Source organism: Oncorhynchus gorbuscha, linkage group LG15 (assembly GCF_021184085.1).
Source record: "Oncorhynchus gorbuscha isolate QuinsamMale2020 ecotype Even-year linkage group LG15, OgorEven_v1.0, whole genome shotgun sequence".
In the NCBI taxonomy this organism is placed as follows: Eukaryota; Metazoa; Chordata; class Actinopteri; order Salmoniformes; family Salmonidae; genus Oncorhynchus; species Oncorhynchus gorbuscha.
Genome location: NC_060187.1, coordinates 20,380,175 through 20,405,818, shown reverse-complemented (window position 1 = coordinate 20,405,818; position 25,644 = coordinate 20,380,175). Strand labels below are relative to the sequence as shown.

Sequence of the window (25,644 nt, the reverse complement as noted above, 5' to 3'; positions counted from 1 at the left end):
TATTATATTATTATTATTATTATTATTATATTATAAATAAGAAAGCATAGGATCAATGCTTCAGAAATGACGGGGGGAAATGGAACGATAATATAGACCTGTAGGATCCAGACATTCAGAGAAACCTGAGAGCATTAATTTAGCGCTAACCTTATCAGAACACTAAACACTATCACAACACTAACAGTTGTACATCAGTTATTTTTGTATCTTGGCACAAATACAATGTTTATTAGCACGAGTGCTATCAGAATCCAATCAGAATCCAATCAAACTGCTATCAGAATACAATTAGAACACTATCAAAATACTATTAAAATCACATTTATTTATAAAGCCCATTTTACATCAGCAGATGTCACAAAATGCTTATACAGAAAACCCAATCAGAAAGCAATGCAGATATAGAAGCGTGGTGGCTGGGATGAACTCCCTAGGAATGCAGGAACTTAGGAACCTAGAGAGGAACCAGGGTCTGAGAGTGGCCAGTCCTCTTCCGGCTGTGCCGAGTGGAGATTGTAAGAAATTGTTCTTCAAGATGTTCAAATGTTCATAGATGACCAGCAGGGTCAGTTAATAATCACAGTGTTTGTAGAGGTCGCAACAGGTCAGCACCTCAGGAGTAAATGTCAGTTGACTTTTCTTAGCTGAGCATTCAGAGGTTGAGACAGCAGGTGCGGTAGAGAGGGAGAGAGAGGGTCGAAAACAGCAGGTTCGGGACAAGGTAGCACGTCCGGTGAACAGGTCAGGTTTCCATCTCCACAGGCAGAACAGTTGAAACTGGAGCAGCAGCATGACAAGGTAGCACGTCCGGTGAACAGGTCAGGTTTCCATCTCCACAGACAGAACAGTTGAAACTGGAGCAGCAGCATGACAAGGTAGCACGTCCGGTGAACAGGTCAGGGTTCCATCTCCACAGGCAGAACAGTTGAAACTGGAGCAGCAGCATGACAAGGTAGCACGTCCGGTGAACAGGTCAGGGTTCCATCTCCACAGGCAGAACAGTTGAAACTGGAGCAGCAGCATGACAAGGTAGCACGTCCGGTGAACAGGTCAGGTTTCCATCTCCACAGGCAGAACAGTTGAAACTGGAGCAGCAGCATGACAAGGTAGCACGTCCGGTGAACAGGTCAGATTTCCATCTCCACAGGCAGAACAGTTGAAACTGGAGCAGCAGCATGACAAGGTAGCACGTCCGGTGAGCAGGTCAGGTTTCCATCTCCACAGGCAGAACAGTTGAAACTGGAGCAGCAGCATGACAAGGTAGCACGTCCGGTGAACAGGTCAGGGTTCCATCTCCGCAGGCAGAACAGTTGAAACTGGAGCGGCAGCATGACAAGGTGGACTGGGGACAGGGACAGCCATTAGTCATCAGGCCAGGTAGTTCTGAGGAATGGTCGTAGAACTGTAACCCCACCCACTTTAACTAAGGACAGCCCCACACCACTAGGGGGATATTAGCAGACCACCAACTTACAAGTCTGAGTATAGCCCATGAAGATCTCCTCCACCGCAAGCCCGAGGGCAGAGAATCCCAGTGGAGAGAGGGGAGCCAGCCATGCAGAGACAGCAAGGGCAGTTCGTCACTCCAGTGCATTGCCATTCACCTTTGCACCCCTGGGCCAAACTACACTCAATCATAGGACCTACTGATGTAGAGTAAAGTCGAGACTGAGTCTGCGTCTCTGATGGGTAGGCAGACCATTCCATAAAAATGGAGCTCTATAAGAGAAAGCCCTGCCTCCAGCAGCTTTCTTAACTTTTTTAGGGACATTCAGGAGGTATACTTTATTGTGACCGTAGCGTAGGTATAGGTATGTACGGCAGGATCAAATCAGAGAGATAGGTAGGAGCAAGTCTATTTAATGCTTTGAAAGTTAGCAATAAAACCTAGAAATCCACCCTAGCCTTAAAAGGAAACCAGTGTAGAGAGGCACTGATTGAATTTGTTGGTTCTAGTCAAGATTCTAGCATATGTATTTAGCACTAACTGAAGTTTATTTAGTGCTTTATCTAAGTAGCTGAAGAGTAGAGCATTGCAGTAGTGTAATCTAGAAGTGACAAAAGCATGGGTTAGCTTTTATGCATCATTTTTGGACAAAAAGGTTGAAGAAAATATGGAAGATAGAAAAAGCTGCTCTTGAAATATTCTTGATATGTTCATTAAAAGAGAGATCAGGGTCCAGAGTAGGTCCTTCAATGTTTTATTTGAGACGACTGTACAACCATCAAGATTAATTGTCAGATCAAACAGCAGATTGCTTTGTTTCTTGGGACGTAGAACTAGCATCTCTGTTTGGTCCGAGTTTAAAAGTAAAACGTTTGCTTCCATCCACTTCCTTATGTCTGAAACATAGGCTTCCAAGCAAGGCAGGCAATTTTTGGGCTTCACCATGTTTCATCGAAATGTACAGCTGTGTGTCATCCGCATAGCAGTGAAAGTTGTCATTTTGTTTTTACAAATGACATCACCAAGAGGTAGAATATATAGTGAAAACAATAGTGGGCCTAAAACAGAACCTTGAGGAACACCGAAACTTACCATTGATTTGTCAGAGGACGAACTGATATCTTTCTGACAGATAAGATCTAAACCAGGCAAGAACTTGTCTGTGTAGACCAATTAGAGTTTCCAGTCTCTTCAAAAGATTGTGGTGATCGACTGTGTCAAAAGTGGGACTTAGGTCTAAGAGCACAAGGACAGATTCAGAGCCTTGGTCTGATGCCATTAAAAGGTGATTCATCACCTTCACGAGTAGTTTAGTTGGAATAGGGTCCAGTAGGCAGCTGGAAGGTTTAGAGGCCATGACTATTTTCGTGTATGTGTTGATTGAGACAGGATTTTAAAACTTTGGTATCTCCATTGATCCTTGGTCCTGGCAGGTCTGTGTAGTGCTGAAGTGAAGGCCATCCACACTTGGGGAAGGCTGCTTTTTAGTTAGCTTTGCGACAATATCAAAAATATATTTTGAATTGTTTTTATTCTCCTCAATTAGGTTGGAAAAATATGCTCATAGCACAGCAGTGAGGGCTCTTCAATATCACACGGTAGTCAGAAGTCTTCCAGTTTGGGTGAGCGCCATTTCCATTCCGATTTTCTGGAAGCTTGCTTCAGGGCTTGGTTATTTTCTGTATTTTTTTAACCTTTATTTAACCAGGCAAGTCAGTTAAGAACAAATTCTTATTTTCAATGACAGCCTAGGAACAGTGGGTTAACTGCCTGTTCAGGGGCAGAACGACAGATTTGTACCTTGTCAGCTCAGGGATTTGAACTTGCAACCTTCCGGTCACTAGTCCAACGCTCTAACCACTAGGCTACCCTGCCGCAGAGGGAGGTCATTTCTTGTGACAAATGCTTTTAGAGGTGTGACTGCCTCTAGGGTATTAAGCAAGGTTAAATTTAGTCCTTGGATAAGCGGAGGTAGTCTGGAAGGGCATCTAGCAATCTTTGGGTTGTCTGAGAATTTATAGCGTGGCTTTTGATAATCCGTAGTTGGGATCTGAGCAGATTATTTGTTGCGATTGCAAATGTTAAAAGGTGGTCCGATAATCCAGGAGGAAAAAACATTTAGATCCACAATATTTATTCCATGGGACAAAACTAGATCCAGGGTATGACTGTGGCAATATGTAGGTCTAGAGACATGTTGGACAAAACCCTTTCAGTCGATGATGGCTCCCAAAACATTTTGGAGTGGGTCTGTGAACTTTTCCATGTGAATATTGAAGTCACCAAAAATGTGAATATTATCTACCATGACTACAAGGTCTGATAAGAATTCAGGGAACTCAGTGAGGAATACTGTATACGGCACAGGGGGCCTTTGTTATCGTAAATGTTAGCAACACCTCCGCCTTTGCAGATGCGCGGGGGGATATGGTCACAGCTGTGATCTGGAGGAGAGTTCTCATTTAACACAGTAAATGAATCAGGCTTGAGCCATGTGTCAGTCAGGCCAATCACATCAAGGTTATGGTCAGTGTTTAGTTCATTGACTATGACTGCCTTAGAAGTGAGGGATCTAACATTAAGTAGTCCTATTTTGAGATGTGAGATATTATAACACACTATTTAAATAACGACAGGAATGGAGGAGGTCTTTATTCCAGTTAATTTTCTTGGGCGAACATCGCCATGTTTAGTTTTGCCTGACGTATATCGAGGCACGGACATGGTGACAATGGATTGGTCCTGTTTGTGTGTGAGTCCCAGAAGGAAGGCCAATCGTCTACATATTCAATATTTTTGGAGGGGCAGGAAACAGTTTTCAACCAGCGATTGAGGTGTGAGACTCAATGTGTGTTGTAGAGCTCAGAAACACTCAGTGACAATTACTCCATGTCGACACATCTATTAGAAGAATTCTATCAGAACATAGAGGTCCAAGTGTCAAAAGCAGTCCCAAACTCTGGTCCCTTCGTGCATGAGCATTACTGAAATTACACATCAATTAAGATGAGCAGAACGCCACTTTCTCCCTCTCTCTCATCCTTTCTCTCTTCCTCTGTTTTTCTCCTTTTGATCTTTGTCTTTCAGTAGTGTGGTTGAGAATAGTTTTGTTTAAATAGGGGAAATCATGTCTACTTTGATATAACAATAAAAGATTGGAAACAACCTGAGGCTGATAGACATGTTACACACAGACAAGACCAACACAGTATCTGACAAACATGCATATTGAGGAGACAAACACACTTCAACTCTCTCTTTCTCTCACTCACTTCATCTCCCTCTCCCAGAGCATTCTGCTGACTGTAGGAATTATGATCTGTTTCCCCTCCTCAGGAATAATAGATTGCAGGAACAGAACAGGGCCCCTCTATTTGTGTGACCCCCTCTCAGTAACAGACAATAAGCCTCTGGAACAGTAGTGGGGAATCCATGTCTGAATAGTGTGGTTAATGAGAATGTTAACTGTGTGTGTGTGTGTGTGTGTGTGTGTGTGTGTGTGTGTGTGTGTGTGTGTGTGTGTGTGTGTGTGTGTGTGTGTGTGTGTGTGTGTGTGTGTGTGTGTGTGTGTGTGTGTGTGTGTGTGTGTGTGTGTGTGTGTGTGTGTGTGTCAGATGAACTCAATGCCTTTCATTTGGATACAGCTACTCATTTAAGGGTTTTTCTTTATAAGGGTTTTTCTTTATTTTTACTATTTTCTACATTGTAGAATTCATTAAATAGTACCTGCAAAACACCAGTCTTAACGTCAACAGTGAAGAGGCGACTCCGGAATGCTGGCCTTCTAGGCAGAGTTCTTCTGTCCAGTGTCTGTGTTCTTTTGCCCATCTTAATTTTTTGTTTTTATTGGCCAGTCTGAGATATGGCTTTTCTTTGCAACTCTGCCTAGAAGGCCACCATCCCAGAGTCTCCTCTTCACTGTTGACGTTGAGACTGGTGTTTTGCGGGTACTATTTAATAAAGCTGCCAGTTGAGGACTTGTAATGCGTCTGTTTCTCAAACTAGACACTCTAATGTACTTGTCCTCTTGCTCAGTTGTGCACCGGGGCCTCCCACTCTCTTTTTATTCTGGTACGAGACAGTTTGCGCTGTTCTGTGAAGGGAGTAGTACACAGCGTTGTATTAGATCTTCAGTTTATTGGCAATTTCTCACATGGAATAGCCTTAATTTCTCAGAATAAGAATAGACTGACGAGTTTCGGAAGAAAGGTCTTTGTTTCTGGCCATGTTGAGCCTGTAATCAAACCCACAAATGCTGATGCTCCAGATACTCAACTAGTCTAAAGAAGGACAGTTTTATTTATTCTTTAATTAGCTGCCACCCCCGTGCTTCATGGATGGTGTTCTTCAGCTTGCCAGCCTCACCCTTTTTCCTCCAATCATAACGATAGTCATTATGGCCAAACAGTTCTATTTTTGTTTCATCAGACGAGAGGACATTTCTCCAAAAAGTACGATCTTTGTCCACATGTGCAGTTGCAAACCGAAGTCTCGCTTTTTATTGCGGTTTTGGAGCAGTGTCTTCTTCCTTGCTGAGCGGTCTTTCAGGTTATGTCAATATAGGATTAGTTTTACTGTGGATATAGATACTTGTGTACCTGTTTCCGCAAGCATCTTCACAAGGTCCTTTGCTGTTGTTCTGGGATTGATTTGCACTTTTCGCACCAAAGTATGTTAATCTCTAGGAGACAGAACGCGTCTCCTTCCTGAGTGGTATGACGGCTGCGTGGTTCCATGGTGTTTATACTTGCATGCTATTGTTTGTACAGATGAATGTGGTACCTTCAGGTATTTGGAAATTGCCACCAAGGATGCACCAGATTTGTGGAGGTCTCCAATTTTGACTTGTGGAGGTCTTGGCTGATTTATTTTGAGTTTCCCATGATGTCAAGCAAAGAGGCACTGAGTTTGAAGTTCGGCCTTGAAATACATCCACAGGTACACCTCCAATTGCCTCAAATTATGTCAATTAGCCTATCAGAAGCTTCTAAAGCCATGACAACATTTTCTGGAATTTTCCAAGCTGTTTAAAGGCACAGTCAATTTAGTGTATGTAAACTTCTGACCCACTGGAATTGTGATACAGTGAATTATAAGTGAAATAATCTGTCTGTAAACACTTGTTTAAAAAATGACTTGTGTCATGCACAAAGTAGATGTCCTAACCGAGTTGCCAAAACTATAGTTTGTTAACAAGAAATTTGTGAAGTGGTTGAAAAATTAGTTTTAATGACTCCAACCTAAGTGTATGTAAACTTCTGACTTCAACTGTATGTGTGGTCCTTCTGTAGCTCAGTTGGTAGAGCATGGCGCTTGTAACGCCAGGGTAGTGGGTTCGATCCCCGGGACCACCCATACGTAGAATGTATGCACACATGACTGTAAGTCGCTTTGGATAAAAGCGTCTGCTAAATGGCATATATTATTATATATTATGTGTGTATGTGTATTTATACTTCAAAAATATATATTATTATCTAAAGGTTAGTTATACTATTTTTATATTGATAACTGCACTGTTGGTTAGATCATGCAGTTAAGCATTTCAATGTACTTGTGCATGTGACAATAACAATTAAACATGTGTGTGCATGTTAATTTCTCAACTTTTTCAAATCTCATACGCGCCACACACACATACACACCACACGGTTGGCTGGCTTCGCTATTAATCTTGCCCCCTCTCTCCCTGTGCTGGTTATCTTGACAGTAAGTACTTCACATATACAAATCTCCTTGGAGCTGAAGGGGAGGCAGAATGCTTAGCGGTGGCGTTGGGGCACTTAGTGCGATCTGCTGCTAGCCTCCACTCTGCTCCTCAAGAGTGTTTAGAGTGTGTCCTCATCCACCTAAATATTTATCACACAGCTCCCCCAGGAATTTTAATGAGCACTGATGGAGAACAATCATCATGGAGGGGGGGGGGGGACTGAAGGAAAGGAGAGAGAATGGTCTCTTTCATTGTTAATCAATATGTTGCCCTCATAGTTTTACTATAAATACAGCTCACAACTTATGTACTATTCCTCCTTCTGTCATATATAAATATACATTATGCATCTAAGTGTGTGTGTGTGTGTGTGTGTGTGTGTGTGTGTGTGTGTGTGTGTGTGTGTGTGTGTGTGTGTGTGTGTGTGTGTGTGTGTGTGTGTGTGTGTGTGTGTGTGTGTGTGTGTGTGTGTGTGTGTGTGTGTGTGTGTGTGTGTGTGTGTGTGTAAGAGAGGGACAGGGCCACTCTTTGGAGTTCAGTACCCACGTTGTGTGTCAGCCGGGCCTCACGTGGAGACGGAGGAAGAATCCTGTGATATAACTCACACCCCCCCTGCTGTCTCCCATCAAACAGGAATATATACACACACAGGAATATATACAGTGGGGCAAAAAAGTATTTAGTCAGCCACCAATTGTGCAAGTTCTCCCACTTAAAAAGATGAGAGAGGCCTGTAATTTTCATCATAGGTACACTTCAACTATGACAGACAAAATGAGAGAAAAAATCCAGAAAATCACATTGTAGGATTTTTAATGAATTTATTTGCAAATGATGGTGGAAAATAAGTATTTGGTCAATAACACAAGTTATAACACAAGTGTTGTTACTGGGCAACACGGACTTTCAACTCCCTCCAAAGATTTTCTATGGGGTTGAGATCTGGAGACTGGCTAGGCCACTCCAGGACCTTGAAATGCTTCTTACGAAGCCACTCCTTCGTTGCCCGGGCGGTGTGTTTGGGATCATTGTCATGCTGAAAGACCCAGCCACGTTTCATCTTCAATGCCCTTGCTGATGGAAGGAGTTTTTCACTCAAAATCTCACGATACATGGCCCCATTCATTCTTTCCTTTACACAAATCATTCGTCCTGGTCCCTTTGCAGAAAAACAGCCCCAAAGCATGATGTTTCCACCCCCATGCTTCACAGTAGGTATGGTGTTCTTTGGATGCAACTCAGCACTGCAGGATTTGAGTCCCTGGCGGCGTAGTGTGTTACTGATGGTAGGCTTTGTTACTTTGGTCCCAGCTCTCTGCAGGTCATTCACTAGGTCCCCCCGTGTGGTTCTGGGATTTTTGCTCACCGTTCTTGTGATCATTTTGACCCCACGAGGTGAGATCTTGCGTGGAGCCCCAGATCGAGGGAGATTATCAGTAGTCTTGTATGTCTTCCATTACCTAATATTTGCTCCCACAGTTGATTTCTTCAAACCAAGCTGCTTACCTATATTGCAGATTCAGTCTTCCCAGCCTGGTGCAGGTCTACAATTTTGTTTCTGATGTCCTTTGACAGCTCTTTGGTCTTGACCATAGTGGAGTTTGGAGTGTGACTGTTTGAGGTTGTGGACAGGTGTCTTTTATACTGATAAGTTAAAACAGGTGCCATTAATACAGGTAACGAGTGGAGGACAGAGGAGCCTCTTAAAGAAGAAGTTACAGGTCTGTGAGAGCCAGAAATCTTGCTTGTTTGTAGGTGACCAAATACTTATTTTCCAAATTTGCAAATAAATTCATAAAAAATCCTACAATGTGATTTTCTGGAGACAAAATATCTCATTTTGTCTGTCATAGTTGAAGTGTACCTATGATGAAAATTACAGACCTCTCTCAGCTTTTTACAGGTGGAAGAACGTGCACAATTGGTGGCTGACTAAATACTTTTTTTGCCCCACTGTACACACACAGGAATATATACACACACAGGAATATATACACACACAGGAATATATACACACACAGGAATATATACACACACAGGAATATATACACACACAGGAATATACACACACACAGGAATATATACACACACAGGAATATATACACACACAGGAATATACACACACACAGGAAAATACACACACAGGAATATACACACACACAGGAATATAAACACACACACAGGAATATACAAACACACAGGAATATACACACACATAGGAATATACACACACACAGGAATATATACACACACAGGTATATATACACACAGACTGGAACTCTCCATCTCTCAGTGGTAGGATCCTGAACTCTTTAGTGGAGTGGCTAATACTGTCTAGAAGTCCTGGGGAGAAACCAGCAGGCTCTTTCTTCCTCTCTGTTTCACTATTTTCTCTTTTCTCCCCAGTCTTTGTGTTTCTTGTTCTAGAATCTGGGAGTATGTTTAATGTGGTCAGAGAAAAAGAGAGGGAGGGATGTGGGTAGAGAAGTGTGAGGAAGAGGAAGAGAGGAATGAAAGGATGTGCATACCTGGACCTGCTCTCTCATTCCTTCCCTGTCTTACTCATACCTGGACCTGCTCTCTCATTCCTTCCCTGTCTTTCTCATACCTGGACCTGCTCTCTCATTCCTTCCCCGTCTTTCTCACACCTGGACCTGCTCTCTCATTCCTTCCCTGTCTTTCTCATACCTGGACCTGCTCTCTCATTCCTTCCCTGTCTTTCTCATACCTGGACCTGCTCTCTCATTCCTTCCCTGTCTTTCTCATACCTGGACCTGCTCTCTCATTCCTTCCCTGTCTTTCTCATACCTGGACCTGCTCTCTCATTCCTTCCCTGTCTTTCTCATACCTGGACCTGCTCTCTCATTCCTTCCCCGTCTTTCTCACACCTGGACCGGCTCTCTCATTCCTTCCCTGTCTTTCTCATACCTGGACCGGCTCTCTCATTCCTTCCCCGTCTTTCTCATACCTGGACCTGCTCTCTCATTCCTTCCCCGTCTTTCTCATACCTGGACCTGCTCTCTCATTCCTTCCCCGTCTTTCTCACACCTGGACCGGCTCTCTCATTCCTTCCCTGTCTTTCTCATACCTGGACCGGCTCTCTCATTCCTTCCCCGTCTTTCTCATACCTGGACCTGCTCTCTCATTCCTTCCCCGTCTTTCTCATACCTGGACCTGCTCTCTCATTCCTTCCCTGTCTTTCTCATACCTGGACCTGCTCTCTCATTCCTTCCCTGTCTTTCTCATACCTGGACCTGCTCTCTCATTCCTTCCCCGTCTTTCTCACACCTGGACCGGCTCTCTCATTCCTTCCCTGTCTTTCTCATACCTGGGACCTTGCGTCTTTCTCATACCTGGACCTGCTTCTCATTCCTTCCCCGTCTTTCTCATACCTGGACCTGCTCTCTCATTCCTTCCCCGTCTTTCTCATACCTGGACCTGCTCTCTCATTCCTTCCCCGTCTTTCTCATACCTGGACCTGCTCTCTCATTCCTTCCCCGTCTTTCTCACACCTGGACCTGCTCTCTCATTCCTTCCCCATCTTTCTCACACCTGGACCTGCTCTCTCATTCCTTCCCCGTCTTTCTCACACCTGGACCTGCTCTCTCATTCCTTCCCCATCTTTCTCATACCTGGACCTGCTCTCTCATTCCTTCCCCGTCTTTCTCATACCTGGACCTGCTCTCTCATTCCTTCCCCGTCTTTCTCACACCTGGACCTGCTCTCTCATTCCTTCCCCATCTTTCTCACACCTGGACCTGCTCTCTCATTCCTTCCCCGTCTTTCTCATACCTGGACCTGCTCTCTCATTCCTTCCCCGTCTTTCTCACACCTGGACCTGCTCTCTCATTCCTTCCCCATCTTTCTCACACCTGGACCTGCTCTCTCATTCCTTCCCCGTCTTTCTCACACCTGGACCGGCTCTCTCATTCCTTCCCCGTCTTTCTCATACCTGGACCTGCTCTCTCATTCCTTCCCCGTCTTTCTCACACCTGGACCAGAACACTAACAAACCATTCTCGCAAACACACACACTCAGTTTTCGTCTGTGTGACCTTACAAAGGGCAAAGGTTTCTGGGAAATCTTGTGTGTCCTTCAGACAGCTGAGGCTGTGGGGTCCAGACTTACTGAGTTGAATTACTGTTGTCTCATTGCTGCTACTGTTTGATGTCTGTATCCATCCTCATGTCCATGGTCATACAAATACCAGAGGCACTTCCAATGGCCTCTCCAAACCACATCAGATCCTCAGAGCCTGTCCCCTGTGAGTGTTTCTGCGTGAGAGAGAGGGAAAGAGAGAGAGAGGTCTCTATGAGGATGTTGAACTTTCTTTCCCTTCAAAGGCTCGAGGAGCTCTTTGGCTATGGTTGTGTTTGTAGTGTTCTCTCTGTCTGCTGTGTGAAAGGGTTGCTGTGATTTATTGACAGGACTTTCAGTGATACTGGAATTCCTTAGCGTTACATGCCAACTCAGAGTGCCTTAATCACCTGTGGGCTTTATTGACCGTGATCACATTGAGAGAGTGGTTTACACCTTTAATGCTAGAAAGGAAGAGGGGGAGGAGAATTCAGGTGTCGATGATGATGTTGACAATGGTGGTGATGACGATGATATTGATGATGGTTTGGCAACTGTGGCAATGAGGTTATTTAGTATGTAGTGTGATGTGATATCAGTGGTGTTGTTGCTGCTCCTGGCTACCTGAAGAGAAAGGGAAAACTGTTTCATCAGTACTACCATATACCTGTAGGGATCAGATATACAGTCAGTTTATGTCATCGTTTTGTCTCTCCCTATGTGATCCCTCTTCTGCGACCATCACAACATGACACACACTGCCCATGATGCATGGCGTGGTTTATGAACTGTGAACAGATCTGAGGATGTGTGTGATATGGCTTTATCACTCTCATTTTAAAGCCCCTACAAATGTAATATTTACTCAAATCTTCTGTCTTCAGAGAGCAATCCACTCAACATAGTAACTTTTCTAGAACCCATTTCTGTTATCACTGTTGCATATTTCCAGACATGTGGAGAATACTATTTTAAACAGGATATACCACGACCTTAGATTCTGTACCAAATCAGATCCATATGAAGATTATATTGTTCCCCATCTGTTAGCAGTTCTTGTTGAATAATTCAGTACATTCTCTGTCAGTGAGGGGTGAGTTGACTCTGTTCTAGTTAGAAGGTTTTTAATCTCTCACATATATATATGTGGGTGTGTGTGGTTTTTTTAAGGACTTGACAGGTCTTTATCAGTATAAATACACTGTATTCCAGGTCTTATAGATAGATGGACATCTGACTACTGACCAGTCATAGAGATGCAGGAACAGGAAGTGTACCTCACCTCAGTCAGCTATGTTGATCGGAGAAGGTAATGTTGTCATGGTGAGGTGGGGCATAAGATGATTCTGTATGGCTAGTAGCACTCAGCAGTGCCATCTCTGGCCACATACTGCCACTGCATGGAATAATATAGTCAGTCCATGGCAGGGGCTGGGATTCCATTAGGTCTTTTCCCTCTTTATTCACTATTTATACATTCAGCATTATTTTGCTCTGAACCCAACATTGCTGTAAGAATGGTTGCATAATGCAATTTCACTGCCTTATTTGAGAATGTTGTTTCATCTATTATGTTCATTGAGGAATGTTGGTTCTAGACACAGGTTTATTTGTGTTATAACAGATAACAGGCTAGTTATAATGTGTTTAAGTAGGCTTCGAGAGCTTTTTAATGTTATAAATGAGCTGAGGCGAACTCACCTTGGAACCCCTTTATTGGGGACAAAAACACCTGATATTAATTTCACTTTTGAAATGTTCTCCTTTAAAAATGTAACATAATGTACTTATGGAGTCACTCCATTAATAACTCCTATAATTAATATAATTCTGTAACTTTATATAATTGACGTCCATTGCTGTAATAATGATTCTGTAAATATGGCTGTGTATAGGCCTGGAACAGAACTGAATGTCAGTAATGTAGCGTAGAACTGCAAATGGACTTTGTGAACTGACTACTAAAGGAGGGACAAGCTTTTGTCTGATGGCTGATTTAAAGACTGTACTAATAAAAACATTTAAAAATGCACTTGAAGACTGATTGGAGGTTACATTTAAAATTAAAATAACACATGAAAAACGTTTTGTAGTTAACTTTAATCAACTGCAACAAAGTTTGTGCATTTGCATGTGTGTGTGTGTGTTAGCCAGTGTGATTGAGGGCTGTGGAGCAGCTCAGAGATGTGGGTCCCTGTTCTGTAAAGGCTGAAGTAGCACCAGGCTAGGCTAATGCTACTGTAGCGTTCCTCTGTAATAAGATCACCCAGAAACAGACATTTTAAAATGTTTTAGTGTCAGATAGAAAAGAAGCTCTCTGCCTTTATAAGTTCAAATCTCTATTCAGCCATGGACATGAGCACATCGAGAGTAACTGATACGTACTCTCCTTCTACTGAAAGAAATATGTAGCTAACCACTAAATCAACTGTAGAAATCTTGACAGTGAGTATGTGAACGTAACAGGGTTGTTCAAGAAACTTGCGTACGGTTCAAAGATACGCATAGATTTTTAGGATAACAACAAATTGCTGACTGTTTAACTGAGGGAGAGAGAGGTGACAAAATGATAATGAGCGAGAGGTATTTTCCAGACTGTATCTTTGGTGGTCTCAGAGAGGGTCTCAGTAGATTGTGAACCCAGTGCAGAACACAAAAGGGAAACAGAGGAGAGAGGGGGATGAGGGAGGAAGGAGGTTACACCACCGGAGTCCCACAATTCATCATGCTCTGGCACCCTCTGGATGAGAGAGGAGGGGGAGTCTGGGATTGATGGCCAGTGAGACTCTGTGACCTCCCTTTCCCCTAGAGGGGATACTGACCTGTGTGTGTGAGAGAAAGAGTTAGACAGAGGATCTGAATATCTGTTTACATCCTATAGGCATCCTATAGAGAGTTGTGCATATGTTTGATTTCGATAGATAGTGGTGGAATTAAAGTCTTTATAACAGGGAGTCTACTGTATCGCTGTATATCTACTGTTTCTACTGTAATCTACTGTTTCTGCTGAACTCTGACTGTAAAATTACCCTATTCTAAACACCATTCTCTAGTGGCCATGAATGATGAGTTGTTTTTGTTTCTCCCTCTCTTTCCCCAGGAATACCTGCAAGGTGATAGCACCAAGGCACTGACAAAGTTAGGCTGGAAAGCAAAGATCACTTTTGAGGTGGGTGTTGCACTTTACTCTGCGTGTGTGCATGTGTGTGCTTGTGTGAATGCATGCGTGTGTGTGTGTGGGTTTGTGTGTGTGTGGGTTTGTGTGTGTGCGTGTCTGTGTGCACATAACCCATGGTGGAACTGGAGATGCACAGCATGCTGGTCTTCTTCGATGACAGTCTTCCCAGCCAGCTTCTCCACTCTTCTTGTGTTGTCAGTAAACACAACATAAATTGGAAAGTTAAGCGGCTTCTTAAGTAGCTAAACTAATGTGTTATAATCATATACTGTACAAGCCTACAAGTAGGTTAAGTGTGATTGAACAAGCCAAGTTGGACTAATCTCCCACTTACCAACCACAGTATATCAACATGACTCAATAAAGAGGCTGCAGTCCTCTGAACAGATTTGATGTACACAACACATGTTGTTTCTCCATTATTTCCATATTTTTTGTCTTAAAGATTTTTCAATTCGGACCAATAATTTTATTAGGTTAACCTATTTTCCTGAATCTATACAAATTGTTTGATTATCAGTGTTTGGAAATGAATATTTAGGCTGCTATGTTAGGTTTAGAGTAGACAATATCTGTGTCTAAACTAAACCTCTATTTGACTCTTTAGGAACTGGTGAAAGAGATGGTTGATGCTGACATCCATCTCATGAAGAATAACCCTAATGCATAAAACCACATCCTGTGGATCAACCCAAACCTAGGGAATTGTCTGAGCACTCCTGACCAGAGTGCACTGTGACTCAACAGTCGCACCATGTGGTGAAAAGAATATAAAACTAGTCTGGATCATTTTTTTCATCACTTTGCTGTCCCAAACAAAGTTACTTGGTCTGTTTTTTTGCCTTTTGCTATGGTGAGGGGAAGATTATTCGATGCCTTTTAAATAATACCATTCCTTATTTTTGATTTTAATCTTAATATATTTTTTCTCACTGATCATGATTTAGTAGCCTAATATGGTGATAGGACTTGTAATTGTTTTTATTCGACACTGTCTCTGGGCAATATGGGATTGTATTGTTGTCTTGTGATTGTGTGTTTTAATCACCTGGCATATAGGTCAGAGGTTGCAGTTTGTCCTTTTAGAAGAAAAAAAACAAGTATAACTTTAATTATGTGTTATTGTAAGATGACCAACATATTTGTTTTAAATGTTATTCAGCATTTGTGAAATCTTTTGTATTCCCATCTGACATATTTAATTCAGAATATAAGCATTTTGGTACAATAAAACTTGTTATTTTGATACATTAGTTGGCCCTATATATGTGCTTATTTTCTTGACTTTTCATACACAATCTTCTGCTCTTAATATACATTGTTTGTTATAAATGTATTGATAATTACATAGACAAATAGCACCACATATAATATATGTAGCCTAAATAACATAATTTTAACTATTTATGAAGATAGGCTATTTTATGTCACCCAATTGGCACTGCATAATCTCCCCGCCATTATTCCACAAATATGTGTCTAGACTGGAGGACACGTGTACAATGTGTACCTTATAAATAGGGGAGATGTTATACCTTTGGTTAAATCTTGTAAAAAGATATTTTAGAGGTAAAACCTCAAGTTTGAGTCGAGTCAGAAGACTAGAGTAATGTTGTCTGAGAGGTTCCTCGTGCCAGCGCGCCCAGGTTGCTCAGAGGTCGCGTGAGCCTCAGCCCCTGTCATTTCCCTTCCCTCCTCGCGCACAGCTCTCCTTAGTTTGCCCCGCGAGCACACTAACCCTGTTCATTCCTCAGGAAATACGCTTCCTCGAGCCTGGATCCCATTCCTGCAGAATGTGTCTCAATCGAGACATTCTGACTATGTGCCCAATCCAAGCCCAGCGCGCACTGGAGGCTGCCTCTTCTCTGCGTAAAGACCTCTGTCGTTTTGTCTCTGACTTCTGCTGGAATATGAACCCCTAACCTCGAACCTCTTTGTTTTAGAGGCCAAGAGACGTCCCACCATACTTTTACTTTAATGGTTTGTAAACATAGTTTTGTTTCAGAACAATAGCTTAGAAAGGAAGTTAGGTTGTTACGGAGCTTCTTATGGAATATCATGGAATCAACATCCAGACTAAAAGATTATAGCCCCAGAAATGTATCAATTGTGTAGGCCTACATTAATCAAATGAAAACCGTCGTGGGATCTTTTTATGAAAAATCCGTTTGACATTTTAAATGGAAAATGGAGGGTTTCAAAGTAGGTTTGCGAAAAGGGAACAAACAGGGTGGGTTTGCCTGTCTGCCTCTTTTTTTAAAAAGACAACACCTAGAACATTGCAGTTTGACCGTCGGAGACAGCGCTGCATCTGTGTGGACTTATAATTGGTAACAGATGGCGCTTTGAGGTTGGCCCTGGAACCCGGGTGCGAGCGAAAACACACCAGTTTCCACTGTGCCAGGTCTCCCTCGCGCCCGCCGGCCAGCCGCACACAGGTGCACGGGCCCAGTCGCGCGCCGCCACTAACTGCAGCAGCCCTGTGCTGCTCTAGGCTCAGCTTTCAGAACGCACGGGAACATAAATGCAGGCACCCAGTTCCAGGCGTAAGTTACTACAGAGAAGAAAGGAGAGGAGTGTGTGCCACCACATTTTTGGCTATGAAAAGCTAACAAAAAAATGCCTTAATACGTTTTACAGTAAAATGGGAGAGCAAAATAAACTGAAATAATCAAACAATCTCTTGAAATTGTCTTTACAGATGTTATTTTCGCTCACTGTTCTTTATCCTTACGCTTTTCCTAATTTTGGGCATAGAGGGTTGGCTATAGCAAAGACCTACAGACTACTTTTGTTGTTTTTACCAGAATTAAAAAATAAAATGGATTATTTATATCATATGCATTTGGCTCTCTCAATATGGCTATGGTCTGGAGTAACAAATAGGGAGATTCATGCTTTCAAGAGACATGGACATTGCCACCGTCGTGTCCTTATTGTTACACCTCATTGTAAAAACAGGCATAATAGCAAAAGGGTTCACATATTTGCCTTAATTTGAATATATGGCCTAATTAAACTGTTATTTGAGCCATATACGTATTATCATCTAGCCTACGGGGATGACATCGATTTATTATTACAAATTTGCAATGATTTTAGGACTATTCGGTTTTATCAATATGATCAAAATGTTCACAATTTGATATCTGCAGGCCTACAATTTCTTGAGACAAATAATTTTCTTTTCAGTTTGGAATGTTCTTCAATGTCATTTTGTTTGTTCGTTTCATGGTGTAGGCCATCGTTTAAAATCAACTATCAATTGTTCTTTATAAGCAACAGAGTCGAAAAGGTAGAGTGAATCTTTCAAATAAAAGATAGACCATCTCTATAGGCCTATACTTTTTAAACGGACTAAAAGAAAAGTGAGAGAGTGAATAGAGAGACAGTCACAGCGGAAATGGCGCCCATATAAGTCATCTGAACCCTGTTAGTGCTTAGCATTTCTGACATTCTCCACTGCCCGGATAAATAAACAAGTAAATGGGAGATTGGTTAGGAAGTGGAACTCTGCAATCGGATTTATCTCTAATAAAACATAGCAGATGCAGATTACCATCAGAAAGGGCCCCAAATGCTGATGCTGGTATGACCATTAATTAATCGAATATTTTGTTTGGCTTTATCCTAGTTCATTTAGTGTGCTATAGGCTGACTGGCACCAGCTGACGAGCGAATAGAGAACCATGAGAAAGTCTCGATTATAATGTGGCAAATCACATAATACAATGTGAGAACTCGCACAAATGATTACACCTTTTCATTCTCTTGTCACTTATAGCAATACTGTATTGAGTAGGTCTAGCCTAAGTTCATAGTTTACAAATTGATAATTAGGCCTACTGTTTCATGTTCTCCTTTTATTGCCAACATATTGAGTCATAATCCTTTAATTGGTGTTGGGCGTATCGGTTAATGACAGTTGATAGGCTAATGTTAGCAGAGAGTTATAGCCTTGCTCAATTACACTACTGTAATAGAACTTATCGTGTCGTAGAACTAAACGTCCCCGCGAGGCAGTGGCAACCTTCACCATTACTTTTGACTTTTCCGAGGGCTTTGGAAAATGGCGCGCCTTCAAGCGTTTTGACCTACCCAGGTCCATGTCTCCCCCGGCTCTGGCCCCGGGGCCTGCCCCCACAGGGCCTGCCTGGGCGGGGAGACAGACACACTGACACTCCGGTGGTTAGATTTATCCCCACCAGGACCTTAAACAGTGCTGAGTAAAATATGTCTTAATGCATCAGACAGGCGTTAGACAGATGTGAAAAGCGGAGATTGAACGAGAGTGAATTTATATATTATACATCATTCATGCGTTGACGTGTTATTGAGGGGCGTGTGGGTTTGTCTAGAAGGCGCCCGGAATTGTTGTGATTGTAGGCCTTAACAGCTTCATTTAAAGACGAGGGGAGGGTCTCAGTTTCGCGTTACACATCCTCTTGTTGTGTGTGTGTGTGTGTGTGTGTGTGTGTGTGTGTGTGTGTGTGTGTGTGTGTGTGTGTGTGTGTGTGTGTGTGTGTGTGTGTGTGTGTGTGTGTGTGTGTGTGTGTGTGTGTGTGTGTGTGTGTGTGTGTGTGTGTGTGTGTGTGTGTGTGTGCGTGCGTGCGTGCGTGCGTGCGTGCGTGCGTGTGTGTAATTGCTGTTGACTTACAAATTGATTTGATAAGCTCTTGCTCATACAGCCCCTCCTAGTCTGTGTTTCATGCCATTCTCACGTTTACTCTTGAAGTTTCAAATTCTGTTTTTAGCTCATTATGGAATGTGAAAAACCGAACGAATTGCCTAATAAAATAGAATACTTGAGAACATTGTATCTCTTGTCATAATACTTTAATCAAGTAGCCTATGTGGGCCTATTAGACTATTGCCTTCAAAGTCAGCATGTTTGAGGGAATGTTACTATTTGTTTTAATTATTCATTGTCATAACTATAACGCATAACCAAGAGTTTGTAAGTGCAATTCCTTAATTTGGTTCTTATTTTGGTATTATTAAATCAAAAGGTATGACGATTCCTGTCATCATTATTGCAGCAGAACACCTCGCCTTAACCTTGTTAATAAAATTGGTATTTAACAACTAACCATATTTAATCCACGTTTAATAACTTAATTCTGGGCTACATGCAATATTCAATACTGACAAGGTGTTAAGCTGCAGAACGCCTTATTTGATCTGAAAAATGGACAAGCCTTATTTTTAGGCGAGCACGCCCCTCACTTTAACTTTAAAGTTAAAATGAATAGAACACAGTTGACCTTTATTTAAAAGAGATGCCTGTCTCCACATAATTATCTATGTTTGTGTAGAGGCTTACAGTAGGCTATAGTGTGTAAGCTGTAATAGTGCAATTATGTGCGTGTGGAGGAGGGTGTCCAAGTAAACGAATCGATTAGTCATCTCTAACTTGTCAACACTAATATCCATAATGTATTCCGTAGTTTCTGTGAACAGCGCATGAGAGTATGTTAGGCCAGGAAATGTATAGGCCTATAGGCATCTTTAGAAAGCGACTGCGTGCTCATATAGTGGCAGCTCGTCGCTTTGCCCTCTCATGAAGCATTGTTGATATCCTCCCCATTGACCTTCGCCTCGCGCTCTGCCTTTTCCGTCGGATGAAAAATGATTCTGCCGCTGATTGAATTTTATTCCTTCCTGACCTGGCCAACTAGAGATAGCGCCATCAATCTCTGTGCGCCGACGTGACTTGTGTTTATTACTTCGGAAAGAATCTGATGACTGCTATTAGCGCAATTATGGCTAGGCATCTATGAGTGAAAGGATCAATATTTGAAATATATGCTTATTGAATTATTGGTAGGCCACTATTTTATTTAAATCTAAACCTATTTGTATTGGTGTGATGCAGACTAGGCCAATGCATAGACCTATAGTGGTTACTTTTCTTTGTTGTCAAAAGGAAAACTAAATGGTATGCTAAAGCCTCTAGCCAATAAACTAGAAGGTTCTTGTTTTCATTACCTATACACCAATAGTTAATGCTCAATTTTAAAATGTAGATAAAAATCTCCAGGTTAATAAGCAATGTTGGCTTTGTTTAGGCCTAGGCTTACCCGAAACGCAGAGTGACTGACTGGAACAACTTGACTTTGTGCTGCCTGTGCTGTCAAGCAGGCTTTACTCAAGGGAGCATTTGTGCTGCGGTGTAGTGTTCCCTGCTCACATTCTCAATCCAATACTTTCACGAGTGCAAGCGATCACAACAAAGACACATTTTCAATGCCTACCAGGGAGAAGTCAACCCCCTACCCCCTTCTGCGTCCCCTACCCCTCCTGCCTCCCCTACTTGCCCCACGGACACACCTGCACAAGATTTGGGCCTCAGCAAAGCACTGGTGTCAGAGAGTAAAAATATCTCCTCTCCCCCTGTTCCTGAACTCACGGAGCCCAGGGCCGCAGGCAGCATCAGCAAGACTCAGCGCAGAGGTATGTCATATAACAACACCATATAATGCATAGGCTACATTCATTACTCTCATACGTCTGACTGGGCCCCAGGTTGCGTCCCAAATGTCACCATATGCTCCTATATAGCCATTTAGCGGCACTACAGTCATTTGACCAGGTGCACTATACCAATTGAGCTATAGAAGGACCATATGGTGCCATTTGCACTATACAGGGAATATGGTGCCATTTGCGAAGGGCAGTCTCCAGTCAGTCAGTCCGTGTAATTGTCAGACCGAGGGCCGCATGCTTAGAGGCCCCGGAGGAAGGGACAGAGAATGTAGTTAACACAATAAGCAAGCAGATGTTTTCTGTAAACCCCTGTACACTCAATTAACAAGCTGTAATGACTACCAATTGTGACTATCGAGACCGACACACACGCGCCGCCGATACAAAACATTCCAAATGTTTGATGAAGTGGTTTGAATTTGGTTGTGAATTTGTTTTAACTGCAAATGTGTTTTATCTGCAATTTAAACAGTTAAGCTACAATAATATCTTAGCAGCGATACTTGTTTACACATTTTAAATGATACAAATGAGTTAATAGGACATATTAATAATAATGACGATAATAATATAGGCCTGCAAAAGGAGAGTTTCAAAACAACAAATATTTGTCCTATCATGTTTCAATATATTTTCTTGAAAGCGACTGATGTTTTTTTTTGCATTGTCTAGATTGATTTTTAAATAGTAAATTAAGTACACTTCATTTGAATTAATCTATGTGTCTGTGTTTGCTTGTTTTGTTTCATCTTTAATCAGTTGCTGCAGTAACCAAACATCTGGAAAAGAGAATATTTCAGACATGCGTGGTATGAACTAAGCGTCCGTAAACACACGTGGTCACTCCAAACAACACCCGGATGGATACCTTGGCACCACCGAGCTAGTAAACAGCCACCTACCCCTCCATCAATAAGCCGTGATACAAACTTTGGCTCTCGGCTCGCTCTACATCAAGGACCTGTTCAACTAAAGGCCTGGAGGTGAGGATATTGACAAAGGGTCTCGTCTCAGCGAAAACAAACCAAGCAATGCATCTAGACCTTACTTTTGTTGTCACCAAATGTACTCCATATCCTTCGTCAATAATTATTTCATGATATCAATTAGTGTGATTTCTTATTTACACAAATACTAAATCTCGTTGTGTACATCTATACTCTCTTCCTCTCCTCAGTCCCCCCCTCTGTTTCAGATTGCGTGCTGTAGCTCAGTGGAACATTTCATTTGTGCTGACTACACAAACATGGGCCAAGGCAGAGGAGTAGGCTCAGTAGCCTACATTTTATTTTAGCTTTGTTATAAGAAAGTAAAATGCCCAAATATTGCACAACCTGTATTGAAGATAGGCCTGTCCTAAAGTTAGAAACAAAACTTGCTAATCATTATTTTAATTTTGAGATTTTGGACCCAACATTCATACTTTCCTCGATGGCACATCCCACATAGCCTAAGGAGAGATACTGTATGTTGAAACATGTGTTACCTTACCATGACAATAGCCTATCCGTTACAAGAATAACTAACAATTACACGGACATATATCATACACACTGAATATATTGCATAATACACTACCAGCCCAGCAGCAAGCCTGTATATAGCATCCTATCAGATTACCACACACTCAATACAGCAGAACATCGCATTAGTGGCTGCAGCCTTGTGTGTGTTGTACTGCTTTACGATGTAATATGAAATACACCTATAAGTACCTAGACATAACTCCAGAACTCATAAGATTGTCACATCGTTTAAACTGTATATGTTTTACAATTATTTCACTACAGTCCTGCAACGTGTGCTGCCAGGCAAAACTGTGTATGTGCCCCGGTTATTGTAGCAGGGTCATAAGGCCCCAGAACAGAACATCAAGACAACAGAACCCCTTTATTACTCTAAATAGCCACCGTAAATCTTGTCAACACTGTGTGGGGTGGGTTGTGCAATAGTTTGTGTTTTAGATATTACATTATAAATATAGAAGAGTGAGGTTTACGCAAATATACCACCGCCGTTTAAAATCACAAATGATTTGAAGCATTAGGCCTAAACACTAATTTTGTCTAAGCACCACCAGGGAAGACACTATGCAATCTTATTTTGCAATAATAGACCAAACTTTTATTTTGCATTGTGTCCCATATTCTAAAGCATGTCGGACCCTATAGGCCTCTACGGAGAGCTAATAAACCAGACAAATTTAAATCAAATAGAATGTCAATTTATTAGACAAACAATGCAATGCCTTCAGAATAATTTCAACAAATATGGAACAAAAATATATAGAATACGTCGGTATACAAGTCCCCCTCCTATTTCATAAAATAACAATATGGAGCACAATTTAAGGCACCTCAATTTGGAAACACTTTTTTGGTGGTTGGTCCACAACATCCAACTATACTCCCTTACTTTCTATAATAAATTACTATATGCAATTTACAGTGAATAACAAGTGAATAACATGTTGGATGTTAAAGCAACACTCTTTAAAAACAAAGTTCCCAAAGTGAGAGAGATAAAAACTTACGTGTTATTCGATGTTGTAACACGCGCCTCTGTCTGTCATACACACCAGAACAAATCTCACCACTCTCATTCTGTTTAGTCCATTTGGGGATGAATAAAGGACCGGAATGAGGGAGATTAAAGTACAAAAAGAAGGAAATATATATATTAAAGTTATTCGTTTAAAAAAACATTTTTGTTTTTGTTATTTTCAGAACTTGCCGCAGTCATAAACGAAAGCTCCGGAGGTACGGTAGATGGATTGACCGGAGGGGAAGGCCATCTGACAGCTATTACTTCCGTTAACCGGAGAGTTATTCAAACCGATCCGTTGAGACTCGAACATCTCTCGCATCGAGTGGAAGTTCTGTTGCTGTGCCGGGTAGCTTGTGCCCAAGTGTCCCAGGTCTCCGTACCAGGACGCAAGTCGGCCCTGGTTCGCGTGGTGACCACTGTCCTGTCCCGCGCTCAGGTTGCCATGCCCGAGCGGGGATGTGGCCGTAGTGGTGATGGAGTAATCGGGCAGAGTCTCGTCCAGGGTGGTGGAGGGCGCAAGGTGGCCTCCTCGGTCCCCGGCGTACAAGCTCATGGCTTGCATGTTGCAATGGTACGTCGCGTTAGAGTTTGTAGATATTGAGTTCTGGTTGCAGTTTGGTGAGTTGTAAGCAGACGTCTGGTTGGGGGAATAGTTAAGAGATAGAGAGGGGGTTATACCTGTCCTAGAAGATGCGATAAGAGGGGACGTGAGCTCCGTGGTGCCCTGAGGCGACCCCCGGACTGAGGTCATGATGTTGTCCACACTGAAGCCTTGCGCCGCGGCCTGTGCGTGGTGGTGATGCTCGGGGCCCTCCATGGAGAGGGACCGGGCAGAGGGCACACTGTGAGGGCTACCGGTGGACATACTGCTGCTGCTGCCAGGACTCTCTATCTTGGGCACAGGCAGGCTGGGGGACTCGGCCTGTGGTGGAGTAGAGGTCCCGTTCTCAGTCTTTATGTCCTGGATGCGCACGGGCTGTGAGCCCTGCACGGGCTGCTCGTTCTCCATATCCGGTGCTCCTCTCCCTGACAGGTCCCTGCCTTGCCTGTCATCCTTGTCCTTTTGGACATTACTCTTCTTGAACCGTCTGCGACGCCTCAGGAAGCTGCCGTTCTCGAACATGTTATAGGAGTCCGGGTCCAGAGTCCAGTAGCTGCCTTTGCCGGGCTTCTTATCGTCCCGTGCCACTTTGACAAAGCACTCGTTGAGGGACAGGTTGTGGCGGATGCTGTTCTGCCAGCCCTGCTTGTTGTCTCGGTAGAACGGGAACCTCTCCATGATAAACTGATAAATCCCGTTTAGGGTCACCTTCTTGTCGGGTGAGTTCTGTATCGCCATGGTGATAAGGGCGATGTAGCTGTACGGAGGTTTGACCAGGTCCTTGGGCTGGTGTTGCGGGGTGTACGGTCCGTACGCACGCGCCATGCTGGCCTGGTACTGGTCTTGGGCTGCGTGAGAGTACATACTCATGGGAGCAGGCATCCCGGTGTACCCTCCACCGGCCGCTGCCCGGTAGTAGCTCTGGTCACTGCTAATGTAAGGCACGACGCCCAGAGAGTTGGGGCTGGAGACGGAGTAGCGCGCCTGCATTATCTCCTCCTCGCCTTCGTCCCGTAATGTTTAAATAATAAAGAACTCTCCCAAAAGCTTCAGCAGCACGGAGATGGGTAGCTCCAGTTTCCTCCTCAGCCTCCTTTCCTTTATTTTCTGTCTGTTACAAAGGGAGTTTGGGGAAGTATGTTTAGCCTAAGCCACGGCTCGCCAGGATGACTGGAGTGAAGGCTGCGCACAGTCTACTGTGTCGAACATTGGGAAAACTACGGCTCAAGCATCCGTCACTACAGAGACACTTTTTTTTACTCTGTTCACGTTTTGGCCTGTGGCTGCTCCTCCCCGAATGCGTTCCAACATCTAATAGGATGGGAGCTCAACCCGAGCGTGCACGAAAGAAAGCAAAGTTACAGCAGTCAAAAAGCCTTCCAAGTGGTGTTGGCCACACACACACACACACACACACACACACACACACACACACACACACACACACACACACACACACACACACACACACACACACACACACACACACACACACACACACACACACACACACACACACACACACACACACACACACACAGAAATTAAATAAGGAGAGGTATGAGGAACTCCCTGCTCCCATAAAATGATAAAA

General features: G+C 42.9%; 2 protein-coding genes across 2 annotated transcripts in view; one reads left to right on the top strand and one right to left on the bottom strand.

Annotated features, from left to right (window-relative positions):
• LOC123996728 (GDP-mannose 4,6 dehydratase-like) overlaps nucleotides 1-15,669 on the top strand; it is a 78,507-nt gene extending 62,838 nt beyond the window's left edge. The window contains exons 3-4 of the mRNA XM_046300363.1: nucleotides 14,339-14,407; nucleotides 15,024-15,669. Coding sequence (XP_046156319.1) covers nucleotides 14,339-14,407; nucleotides 15,024-15,086 — 132 coding nt within the window. The 3' untranslated portion in view covers nucleotides 15,087-15,669. The remainder of the gene's footprint in view (nucleotides 1-14,338; nucleotides 14,408-15,023) is intronic.
• A 7,435-nt stretch (nucleotides 15,670-23,104) lies between these two features.
• LOC123996719 (forkhead box C1-A-like) lies at nucleotides 23,105-25,300 on the bottom strand. The gene has a single exon (XM_046300351.1). The coding sequence runs from the start codon at nucleotides 25,038-25,040 to the stop codon at nucleotides 23,625-23,627; it is 1,416 nt and encodes a 471-aa protein (XP_046156307.1). The 5' UTR covers nucleotides 25,041-25,300; the 3' UTR covers nucleotides 23,105-23,624.
• Between the last annotated feature and the right edge of the window lie 344 nt (nucleotides 25,301-25,644).